General features: G+C 34.2%; 1 protein-coding gene across 12 annotated transcripts in view; it reads left to right on the top strand.

Annotated features, from left to right (window-relative positions):
* ZNF644 (zinc finger protein 644) overlaps nt 1-12,460 on the top strand; it is a 130,227-nt gene that overhangs the window by 104,941 nt on the left and 12,826 nt on the right. For 10 of the 12 annotated variants that reach the window (XM_044238660.1, XM_044238661.1, XM_044238657.1 and 7 more), the window contains one exon: nt 725-2,428. In XM_044238660.1, the coding sequence (XP_044094595.1) occupies nt 725-917 (193 nt within the window). In that variant the 3' untranslated portion in view covers nt 918-2,428. Of the gene's footprint in view, nt 1-724; nt 2,429-12,460 lie in introns of those variants that run through there. The other 2 variants (XR_006383195.1, XR_006383196.1) reach the window with 1 other exon arrangement.

Here is a 12,460-nt window from a genome sequence, read left to right as displayed (position 1 = left end):
AGTTATAAATGAAGTTTTGAAGACGGGCTTAAAATCTTACTTAGCTCATAATACACTGTATTTCACAACGGATGAATAAATTTTTTATATTCTATCAGAACTTTGATGATACTGTGATTTATGAAAGGAGCTTTTTTTGTTGTGGTGTTTTATTTATTTGCTTTGCTTTCGTATTTATGTACTTTGATTTGGTTTGATTTTTTTTTTTTTTTAATTTGTCTTGCGTTTCTACTTCTTGGGAATTCATTTCTCTCCACTCATACTTCTAAGTGTAGCTATACAAACTTATTCCCATAAGTATAGCTATACAAACTTATTCCCACCTTTTTCTTTACTCATCCTCATGCAGTTTAAAGAATTCTGAGTTGGGGAAGGGTCATTTGAAAAGAATGGTACATTTTGGTATTATAGTTGTTTTAAATGTATTGAGTTGTATAGGTATTAAGATGTTTTAATTAATTTTAATTTAATAATAATGGTTCTACCTCTACAAATATTACTACAGGTAATATAGCTGTTAAGCATATGAATTGGAAGTTTTATATTGTATTAAATAATTTTGACTTTATATGTATTTAATAACTTTTGTTAAGTAGTACAGTTTGTGATAATATCTCCAAGATATAGTGAAGCCTACTTCTTATGTATATGGATTTTATGTGAATTGGCTTTAAATAAAGGGAATTGGTCACGTTAAGAGAACTGTTATCAACTTCTTCTATAGGTTTTGTGGCCTAGTCTTTCGTGGACCATTGTCTGTTCAGGAAGACTGGATTAAGCACTTACAACGACACATTGTAAACGCTAATCTTCCACGGACTGGAGCTGGCATGGTGGAAGTCACGTCACTACTTAAAAAGCCTGCCTCCATTACAGAAACTTCATTTTCTCTACTAATGGCAGAAGCAGCTTCATAGAACAAGGAAACCTTTTAAATAGCAAATTTAAATTGGATGTAAATTTGAAATTCTTTGTCTTTTTTTTTAAAGCCACGTTAAATTATCCATTTATAAATACTAAAGCAGGAAAATGGGGAAAAGTGAATTACAGTGACATCAGAGCAAACTGAGTACTTCAAACAGTAAGTAGTCTATATATTTTATATAGGATGGAGGATGTGTTTTTAAGATTTACTAAGTTTTGTCAGTTAACTGTGTTCACTCAATGAAAGATCAGTACATGTAAGCAGTCATTAGTAAACTGTTACACATGGATAACTTAAAGACAGACTTAATTGGAAAATTACATTTTCTTCAGTGTTACTGGAATCAAGGTTCTGTTTATTCCCCACAAGACTTGCATTGAAAAATAAGATATTATATTTTGTTTGTATGTATTTAGTGTTTTGTATAATACCAGGAACTGCTAAACTAAATTTACTCAACTTAGGGCATTAAATATCATGTACTTCATAGTTTGAGACTGTTCACTCAAATAGGGCAGAGTACTATTCTATCTAGATGTGTAAGTGTTTTTTTAAAATCACATGGAACGGTTTTTTTTATACTAAAAAGTGGAGGGAGATTTGTTTAAACAAGTATTTCTAAAAGAAATATGTACATAGTCCTGGAAATTATTTGTGGTAAGGAAATATTCTTTACTCCAGTTGCATTTCTCAGACAATAAAGTGGTGCATCCATGCTACCTCCTACTTTGTCAACAAAGATGCTATTTACCCTTTACATTTTTGTATCATAATAGATTTAAAAAATCTAATGTTCTTTATTGCAAGACATCCTTTTGTTAACAGATTTGTTTCTTTTTAATGTTTTACCTAAACTTTGACATGCTTACAGGACAGGTTTGCCTCTTACTTTATTTAACATTGTAGAAATGTAATTAATAAACAATGCTCACTACACAACTTAGAATAGGCTTTCTCATTTATATTCCAAATTTGATCAGTTAGCAAAACTTAATACACCAATTGAAATATTTCTACATATGATGAGAATGTTTACAATTTAAATTTTAGAACTTGTTTTGGATGTGATTATATGTACGAAAATCGTGTAACACTATGCTCATGCTAAGAATCGACATAACGGAATTACTGAAATAAATGTGCTGTGAGGAATGGAAAATATGGTGCAGATGTCTTGGTCATGATAAATTGTGATTCTTTTAAACTCTTTCCAAAAACAAAATATTTCTTTTAATCTGCAGTCAGATTCCTTTACAAATAACAGTTTTTGTATGCAAGCACCATTTCATTTTATTTCATGTAGTATGGCTAATACTATAGTTGAAATAAGGATATGCATTGATAATTTTCTTCATATGTAAATAAAGTTAAAAACAGTTAAAATAAGGAGTATTTTGGTAGAGTATATACATACCTCACTGCCAGTGAAATTGCTTTCCTATGGTATATCTCCTTACCAGAAAAATCTCTAAATAAAAAAGACTTAAAGAAAATTATAATGTCTATATTGTGAAGCATTTCTTATTTTTATCACTGGTGGAAATAGTCCACTTGAGGTTGTGTTTTATTTTATTTAAATTGTTTATACTTAGCAGGTTACTTTATTTGTATACCTTATATAGGAAATTAGGAAGTTGGATTAGATGGATCACTTTTACTAACCAAGGGTCTCCGGATCTCTGGGGTACTAGATAAGGGAAAAGTGCTTCTAAGTTACTTTTATATTTTGAAATGCCTAATGCAAACTGTATTTCTCTATAAATATGAAACTAATTAAGATTTCAGATTTCTTTACTTCAAACTAAAATTATACAAAGTCTGTATATACTAGTTGTCTCCTACAGAGCATGTTTCATTCATAGTTATAAATGAATATATTTTTTAAATTGGAAGAATTATTTACATAGCAGGTAGAGTTCAGAAATTTTTTAAAAATTACAGTTTTGGGAGGGAAAGACTAGCAATCACTATAACCCCTTTCAGCTCTAATCTTTATAATTCTGTGATTTTTATTAAGCAGACGATCAAGATGTAAGAATACAGGTAGAATAGGTAGTTTGATCACAGATTTTATAAGCAAATCTATATTAAATTTTTTATGTTAAGCTATTTAAAACAAGAATTTCTTTTTCTGTATGTGAGAAGAAGTTTATGGAATAATTCAGATTAAAAACAGTAAACTTAGAGGGATTCCTAGAAAGTAAAGTAAAAAACTTTTCATGGTAAAGATATTTGGGTTTCAAAATTTTAATTCTTTTGGAAGCCAAGTTTATCTTTTAGTTGACAACTAGAGAATTAAGACTTATTTTCGTTTGGTTTGCACTAGAAAAGAAATTAAATTGTCTCAAATTACATGGCATCAGAATATGGCATGATTCAGTATTGACTGTTGCCTAATTTTCTTTTAATTCTTTTGTTTATCTAAAATATTTGAGCTTTTACAGTATTAGAGTTTTTTCTTTTTTAAAAAAAATCTAATTTAAAGTATCGATTTATTTAACAGCATTAAAACAAAAAGGTTAACTTCTCTAAAAGTAATATTTTCTACTATGCTTCTTTAGAATATATTAGAATGTTGGTGTAGCGAATATCTCTATTTTGGAGTTCACATTTAATTATGGGTTAAGGAAATGATAGTTTTTCAGTAGTAATTTAATAGATTTTTCTTGTGGACATGCATATGAAATCAAGAACTGTATAGTTAAAACCTATTAGTCTTAAAGATAGCTTTGATTTTTTTTCCTAAGAAAGTTTAATATATGCTCATTTTGGAAATATTATGAAAACGAAAAAGTGAAAAATGGCGACATTACCTTGGTATAATCACTCAAAGACATTTACTTGTAATAGCTTGTTATATTTCTTTCTCTTGTCCTATCGTTTAGGTGTACCTGTGATTGTATGTAATATAATGTATTCTGCTTTCCCAGTTTCAAATTTGAGTGGTGCAGTGTGTAGACTAACCTTTGAATACTAGATCTGGGGCTTTTTCCAATACCAACAGCAAATTTTCTCATTCTCCAGGTGCCATCTGGGTATCCAGGAATTGGATTCAATTCTAACATTAACTACCTAGAGTTAACAGCAGACTCGTTAGGTTAAAGAGCTCAGTCCCCACACTTCAGATGCCAGTTACAAGTATTGAATCACTTGTACTTCTGACCAACTGGCTATAAATCGAGGGTTCCCACAACACCCTCTTCAAACTCAATAATTTCTCAAGAGAGCCTACAGAACTCAGGGAAAACATTTGACTTTCACAGTTCATTATAAAGGACATAACTCAGAAGGCACCTGGGTGGCTTAGTCAGTTGAGTGTCCAAGTCTTGATTTTGGCTCAGGTCATAATCTCAGGGTCCTGTAATCGAGCCCCATACCAGGCTCTGTGCTAAGCGCAGAGTCTGCTTTTCCTTCTCTCCTTTTGCTCCCCCTCCCTTTCTCAAATGGATAAATGAATAAAATCTTCAAAATAAATAAAGGACATAACTCAGGAACAGACAAATGGAAAGAGATGCAAGGTATGCAGGGAAGAAGGTGGCATGGAGCTTCTTGCCCTCTCAGAGTGCACTACCCTCCCAGCATCTTGGTGTGTTTACCAGCCTGGAAGCTCTTTGAACCCCCGTTGCTTAGACGTTATTATGGAAGTTTTATTACACAGGCACGATTGATTAAATCACTGGACATTGGTGGTTAACTCAATCTCAAGCTTTTTTCCCCCTCCCTGTGGTGTTAGTGGGGCCAAAGTAGGGATGGTGGGGAGGGGTGCTAGAAGTTGCAGTCCTCTAATCATGCATTAGTTTTTCTGATGATCAGCTCCCATCCTGAACCTGTAAGGGCCCTCAGCCACCAGTTGTCTCATTACTCTTGTAAGTTCAGCTGTTAATCGTTTTAAAATAAGCTGTTCTGTATTTCCCGATTACTTTTCATATATTTACTTAATTTTATCTCTAGTTTTCTAAAGTTTTGCTATATGGGTGGGAATTTATTTTTTTACTGTTGTCAAGTTTGGGATCTCTGCTGGGCGTTGGAAATTTCCTAGCCGTTGTCTCACAGCTATTTCTTCTGCCTCATTCTCTTTCTTTTGGAACTAAATGTATGTTAAATTCTTCTCACTGTGTCCTCTAGGGTTTATTTTTTGTTGTTGTTGTTGTTTTTTTTAACCACTTCTTCTCAGTTTTCTGTCTGTTGATGCTAGATTTCAGTTAATTTCTTTTGACCCAACTTCTAGTTTACTCATTTTCTCAGTTACTAACCCCATTTACTGAAGTCTTAATTTTGGTTGTATATTTTTCAGATCTAGAATTTCTGTTGGTTCTTTTTCAGATATGCTTTTTATTGTTTCTCGTAGGCTGTTTGACTGTTACTTCCTTAAATATGGTCTACATAGTTATTTATATATTCTCCTTCTCAAAATTCCAAATAATTGTGGGTCTGGGCTTATTGATAGTTGCTTTTCCTACTTCTTGTTCATGGTATCTTGTTTTATTTGCCTAGATGTTTAATAGTACGTTGTTTTTCGACATTATATTTGGAAACTATTGTAGAACTATTTTGAAGCCTAGGATAGTATCTTTTCCCATAGGATTTTCATTTACTTCTGCCAAATGAGTAAGAGTTCTACCAGTTTAGAACATGTTAAACCCAAATTCCAGATTTTTATTTTCCTAGTCTACTTGATGACGCAAAGTCAGGCTCTGTAAGAGCTAGATCATGGAAAAGTTCATATACCTCTGGTTCACCTTTTACGCTGTGAATATAGTTAGTTCTATTAGCTCCATGCAGCCACCGAAATTGCAACTTAAGGTTTCATAGCTATTTCTACCAGATAGTATATGCCCTCTGGGTAAAAATAAAAGGCTTTATTAGGTGGTCCCATAGGGTTTCTTGTCTTCCCTTAGAGTGTGACTGGTTAATTTTTTACTCTTGTGTTATATTTTTATTGCTTATGTGATGTTTTTGTTTTTATTAATCCAATCTTTTTAGTTGACCTCAGTGAGAGAAGTTATTGAAATTAGGTAGTCTACTATTATCCGAATCAGAAGTCCTTATATAAATTTCTGGCAGAGGGGATTTTGTGTGTGTTTTTCAGTTCTGTTTTCCTATGAGAGTTCTAGGGACACCTGGGTGACTGATTGGGTTAAAATGTCCAACTCTCTCAGTTTCAGCTCAGGTCATGATTTTAGGGTGGTGGGATGGGGCCCTGCCTTGGGCTCTGTACTCTGTACTCAGCATAGGGTCTGATTGTCCCTCTCCCTTTGCTTCTCCCCATGCTCATGAGCACTCTTCCTCTCCCTCTCTCTCAAATAAATAACAAAATTTTTTTTTAAAGATTTTATTTATTTATTTGACAGACAGAGATCACAAGCAGGTAGAGAGGCAGGCAGAGAGAGAGAGGAGGAAGCAGGCTCCCTGCTGAGCAGAGAGCCCGATGTGGGACTCGATCCCAGGACCGTGAGATCATGACCTGAGCCGAAGGCAGAGGCCCAATCCTCTGAGCCACCCAGGCACCCCTGAAAAAACAAAATTTTTTTAAAAAAATAATTCTGATAGTGTACATCCAGTCAGTATTCACTTAATGATTAAGTGAATAAGATGTCCATCAACAGATGACTGGATAAAGAAGATGTGGTACAATGGAATACTATGCAGCCATCAAAAAAAATTTGGCTTTTTAAAAAAGTTTTTATTTAAGTTCTAGTTAGTTAACATACAGTGTTATATTAGTTACAGGTGTTAGAGTTATAGTGGTATAGTTATATAGTTATAGTGATTCAGTACTTCCATACAACATTCAGTACTCTTTACAAGTGCTCTCCTTAATCCCTATCACCAATGTAATCCATCCACCCACTCCCCTCTCATCTTGTAACCATCAGTTCTCTATAGTTACAAGTCTATTTCTTGGTTTACTTATATCTCTGGGGTTGTTTTCCCCTTTCCTTGTTTGTTTTGTTTCTTAAGTTCCACATAGGAGTGAAATCATGTAGTATTAACTGTTTTGCTCTTCCAGATCTGTATTTTTAAAATTAGTTTGTCAAATTCCATTTGAACTCTGAGATTTTGCTTAGAACTATACTGAATTTATGAAGTAATTTGTGGAGAAGAGGAAAATATGGGTCTTTTTAAGGAATTTGGTATTTTTAGGATTATGGCCTATTTTTTTCATTTATCTTCATATCTTACATGAAAGTCTTGCAGTTTTCTTCATAAAGAATTGCACATTTAAAATTTGTTTCCATATATTTTAGCTTTTGCTGCTATTGTGAGTGGATTCTTCTCAGAAATTTTAGTTGAATATTGCTGATGTAAAGGGAAAGTACTGATTCTCTCTGTAGCAGTCATTTATATACTCTCACATTGCTGAACTCATAATTTTATTCTAATATTTTTTCACTTAATCTTTTGACATTTCTGTAGACAATCATATCATCTGCAAATTGTGACATTTTCTCTTCCTTCCCAGTATTTATCCTTAGTCTTTTTCTTGTGTTCTTACATTATCAAGGATCTCCAGTATGATATTGAATATTAGTAGTGATAGATTACATTACGGTCTTGCTTCTGATTGTAATGGAGATACTTTTGTTGCATCATTAAATATAATTCACTGGAAGTTACCTGTAGGCACAGTTTATTGAGTTAAAAAGGGCTTATTTCTGGGGCGCCTGGGTGGCTCAGTGGGTTAAGCTGCTGCCTTCGGCTCATGATCTCAGGGTTCTGGGATCAAGTCCCATGTTGGGCTCTCTGCTCAGCGGGGAGACTGCTTCCCTTCCTCTCTCTCTGCCTGTCTCTCTGCTTACTGGTACTCTCTGTCTGTCAAATAAAGAAATAAAACCTTTAAAAATAAAAATAAATAAAAAGGGTTTATTTCTTATTGGATAAGAATTTTTTACTTTCTTTTAAATAAAAAATGGACTCTCAGTGTTAACACACGTGTCTTCAGCTTCTGTTGAGATTTGCATATGATTTTTCTTTTTTAATCCGTTGGTTTAGCAAAAAAAAATTAACAGACTTTTCCACATTGAACCATCCTTAAATGTGTCCTTAGTCTTTGCTTTGCTTCATACTGTGAACTTAATTTGCTTCTATTTCATTAAAGTATTTTTTGATGTCTGTTATTGATACTGGATTTTACTTTTTTCTTCTGCTGTATTTGTCTGGATTTGGTACCCAAGTTATGCTGACCTCATAAAATGAGATGGGAAGTTTAAATGTATGTGCCTATGCTCTGAAAGAATTCTCTTAACATAGGCAGTTTTGCTTTCTTAAAGATTTGAGAGTACTCATCCATAAACTCATGAGCCTAATACCTTTGAAAGATAAATCTTTTGATTGCTTTTACTATTTCTTTTATAATCATTGGTTAATTTTTTCCCCTCTCTGAAGCAAGTTTAGTTATATTTTTTCCTAGAAGAATACCTGTTTTTTCTAGATTTTCTAAAATTTTGGAATAACTTATACATAGTATTCTTCTACAAGTTGTTTAATCTCCACATCTGTCAATTGTTTGCTCACATTACTAGTATTTACTACAAGCTTGGCTTTTTTTCCTTAATTAAACTTCCTGAAGTTTTTATCTGTTTTTGTTAGTCTTTTCAAGAACTTATACTTGGTATTTTTTTCATCACCTCTATTTTTCTACCTTCCACAACTTAAGTCTTATTTTCGTTCAACCTTTTGGTTTCTAAAAACCGTACATAAGCCTGTATGTTTTCAGAAGCATATCAAAATTGATCATATCTCATGGGTTTAAATATATAGAACTATCATCGTTATTTATTATCTTATGTTTCCATTTCAGTTTCTTTTTTAGCCAGTTTTTACCTTTGGGGAATTTGTTGAAATTTTCTGTGTAGCCTAAGATATATAGTTACTTCTTGGTGATATCTCATGTAAGAAAACAGTGTATAATCTCTGAGTTTTGGGGTACAGAATTATATATATGTAGATATATTTGTGATACAAGTCATATATTAAAAACATGCCAAGTGTTATATGTGTGTATATATAGGTACACAGGATGTGTGTCTGTGTATGTATATGTACATTCAGGATTTAAACAATGCCATTTAAATTATATCCTACTCCTGTGTCATGTACTTCACCTGCCAAGTTCTGTGAAAGTTATGGGATCCCAGTAGTTAGGATCCCAGTATGATTGCTACTATGTCTCTTTCTCTTCATCCTCCAATTTGGCTTTTTCTCTATTTCCAGTTACTGTTCTTGAATATATGAAGGTTCATGATGACTGTTGAATCTACTTGGATGCAATAGAAACACCCCCAAGAAGCCCCATTTTTAATTTTTATTCTTTACCTGATATGCTTTTTTGCACCTCTTTTCTAATGTCGTTTTATTTTAGGTTTTCCTTTTTTCAACGACATACAGCCCAGTTTGCGGTGAATAGGTTAATATAACCACTCATATTTTTGTGCTTATGTATATGTTTATGCTTATTCTGTCCATATTATCTTATACTTTCTATGTATTGTATTTTCTTAATGTTTCTTTTCCTATCTTTTATTGAATTTGAGTATTCTTTGTTAAATACATATATATAATATGTAAGTATATTATATATATATATATTTGTAGTGAGGTCTTATAGGACAAAGAAAAATGCCTCTTTCATTTAATACAGTTTCTAGATTCTCTTGGAATATATATACTTTTTCAAATTAAGGCTTTACTGTGGTCTCTTTTTTGTGTCGTTTTCCCCACCCCCACCCATCCCCACCACCAAATTCTTATGTTGAAATCCTAACCACCAAAGGTGATGGTGTGAATAGATGGGGCCTTTGGGGCTGATAAGGTCATGAGAGTAGAGCCCTCATGAATAAGATTAGTGCTTTTAAAAAAAGATTTCTAGCCCTTTCCACCACATGAGACATCTGTGACTTTTAAGAGGGCTCACTACAGTCTGACCATGCTAGCATCCTGATCTTGGACTTCTAGCCTCCAGACCTATGAGCAATAAATGTTTCTTTTTTGTTTATAAGCTACCCAGTTTGTGGTGTTTTTTTTTTTAATAGCAATCAGAATGGATTAACACTTTAACTTAAACTAAGTCTTTGTAGGGCACCTGGGTGACTCAGTGGGTTAAGCATCTGCCTTCAGCTGAGGTCATGATACCGGTGTTCTGGGATCGTGCCCCACATCGGGCTCTCTGCTCGGTGGGGAGCCTGCTTCCTGCCCCCCCACCCCGCCTGCCTCTCTGCCTACTTGTGATCTCTGTCTGCCAAATAAATAAATAAATAAATCTTTTAAAAAATTAAAATAAATAAAAATAAACTAAGTCTTTGGAATACCTGGGTGGCGCAGTGGGTTAAAGCCCACCTGCCTTCGGCTCAGGTCATGATCCCAGGGTCCTGGGGTCGAGCCCCAAATCGGGCTCTCTTCTCAGCGGGGAGCCTGCTTCCCTTCCCCTCTCTCTGCCTGCCTTTCTGCCTACTTGTGGTCTGTCTGTGAAATAAATAAATGAAATCTTTAAACAAAACAAAACAAAAAAAAAACCACAGTCTTTAATCCATTTGAAATTTGCTTTTGCTTATGGTGTAATGTAGGTGTCTGTTTCTCTCTCCTTCCATAATGGAAAGATAGCTATACAACACCCAATTTTTTATACTGTTCTTAGTCCAACAGAATTGAACTACTTTTGTCACATATTAAATCTCAGGTAACCTGGGATCTGCACCTGGAATCTCTGTTCTGTTCAGCTGTTTTTGTGTGTGTTGTTTTGGTTTTGTCTCTTTTCTAAGTCTATACTAAACATATTTGTTCTATTACAGGAGGTTTTTTAGGCTATATTCTGATAACTGGCAGAGCAAAATTCCCTGTCCCTCTTTAGAATATGCTTACCTTCTTTACTGTTCTCTCAGAGTGAGATATTTAGAGTGATATTAGTGCCTTGCTATTGTGCTTCAAAAGTTTTAATTCCCTATTTTCATAACAGTGAGATGTCTGGCCTTATTCATTTGTTTAATTTTACGTGGCTAACCAGTGTTTCCATTTCTCTTATTCCATCTTGTGGTCTCTTCTTAGCTTATTTTTTACTTTTGCTCGGAAAGGAGAATAATAAGTTCACTGACTAAAGGCTCTTCAGAGGCAGTCCTCTTCTCTCAGAATGGGTAGATGCTGGTTGTCTCAGGGTGCGTAGATGTGCTATTTCATTGCCAATCTGAGTTTTTTCCTTTAAGTAACTTGCTTTTTCTACCTGGATATTTATAAGATTGTCTTTTTATCCTTAGAATTCTAGAATTTTGCCAAGCATGCCTAAATGTGTGCTTTTCTCACCAGTGCAACCTGCAACTTAGCAGAATCTAAGCTTTCTGTAACTCAGGTAAAATTTTCTGCTATTATCTTTTTTTTTTTTTTTTAAATTTAACAGAGAGAAATCACAAGTAGACGGGGAGGCAGGCAGAGAGTGAGAGAGGGAAGCAGGCTCTCCGCTGAGCAGAGAGTCCGATGCGGGACTCGATCCCAGGACCCTGAGATCATGACCTGAGCCGAAGGCAGCGGCTTAACCCACTGAGCCACCCAGGCGCCCCTCTGCTATTATCTTTTAAATAGTTTTATCTTTCCCATTTGCTTTTGTTTTTCTCCTTCCAGAATTTCTATTATTTTTATTATTTTATTATTCTGCATTTTGTATTTCCTTATTTTTCAAATCTACACCCTCATGATTCTCATTTATGTATGTTTGCCTTGTACTTTGAAATATTTTTTGCACTTATAGTGAATGAGCTCCTCTTAAATTCATTTAAATTTTGTTACAAAATAAAATAAAATTTTGTTTCAAAAATACGTTACTAAGCTTTCAGAAACGTGTGTGTGCATGCGCACGTATGTGTGTATGCACTGCACTTGAATCTCCTTATGTGCTGTGATTTATTTTCATTTATGTTTTCATGTTCTCTAGTATTTCTGTTTTACTGAGTATATGTTTTGATTATTTTGCTGATTTCCTCTCTGGTTGCTGGGCTGCCTTAAGTAGATTGTTTTTCTTTTTCAGCTCAGTGGGTTCAGATCTGTTTGTTGGGTATGGGGATATCCTTTTTATTAACAGACTTCCAAGTAATGAAATGTGAAGTGGCAGTCTGAGGTACCTGAAGGATATTCCCGATGTCTCTCTGCACTCTATAATCTCTCCATCTCCGGAGCAGGGAGGATTCAGTCTACCCATTCAGTTTCTTTTGGGCTTGAAAAGGATATAATGTGCTTACATAGGGGCCAGGTAGCTCTGATTACCAAGCTCTTTCTAGGACCCACCATCTTCTAGTCCTAACCCTTGAGCTTCAACACATGGAGAAGAAAGTTCTGTATCAGTTCCCTTTTCTCTCAGGACTGCAAGAGAGCCCCATGTCTCACATTTACACCAGTTTACCTCTAAGTCTCAATAGTCATCTGGCTTAGAAAAAAACTTAAAGTGTAATAGTGTTGAGAGTAGAGGAAAAGGAAATTGTTAAAATCACACCTATCCCATAATTTCCTCACCCCTAAAACTTTTAACAGCTATTAATTTTTAATTAGCTACTA

Source organism: Neovison vison, chromosome 2, assembly GCF_020171115.1.
Source record: "Neovison vison isolate M4711 chromosome 2, ASM_NN_V1, whole genome shotgun sequence".
NCBI classification, from domain to species: Eukaryota; Metazoa; Chordata; class Mammalia; order Carnivora; family Mustelidae; genus Neogale; species Neogale vison.
This window is presented reverse-complemented; position numbering and strand designations above follow the sequence as displayed.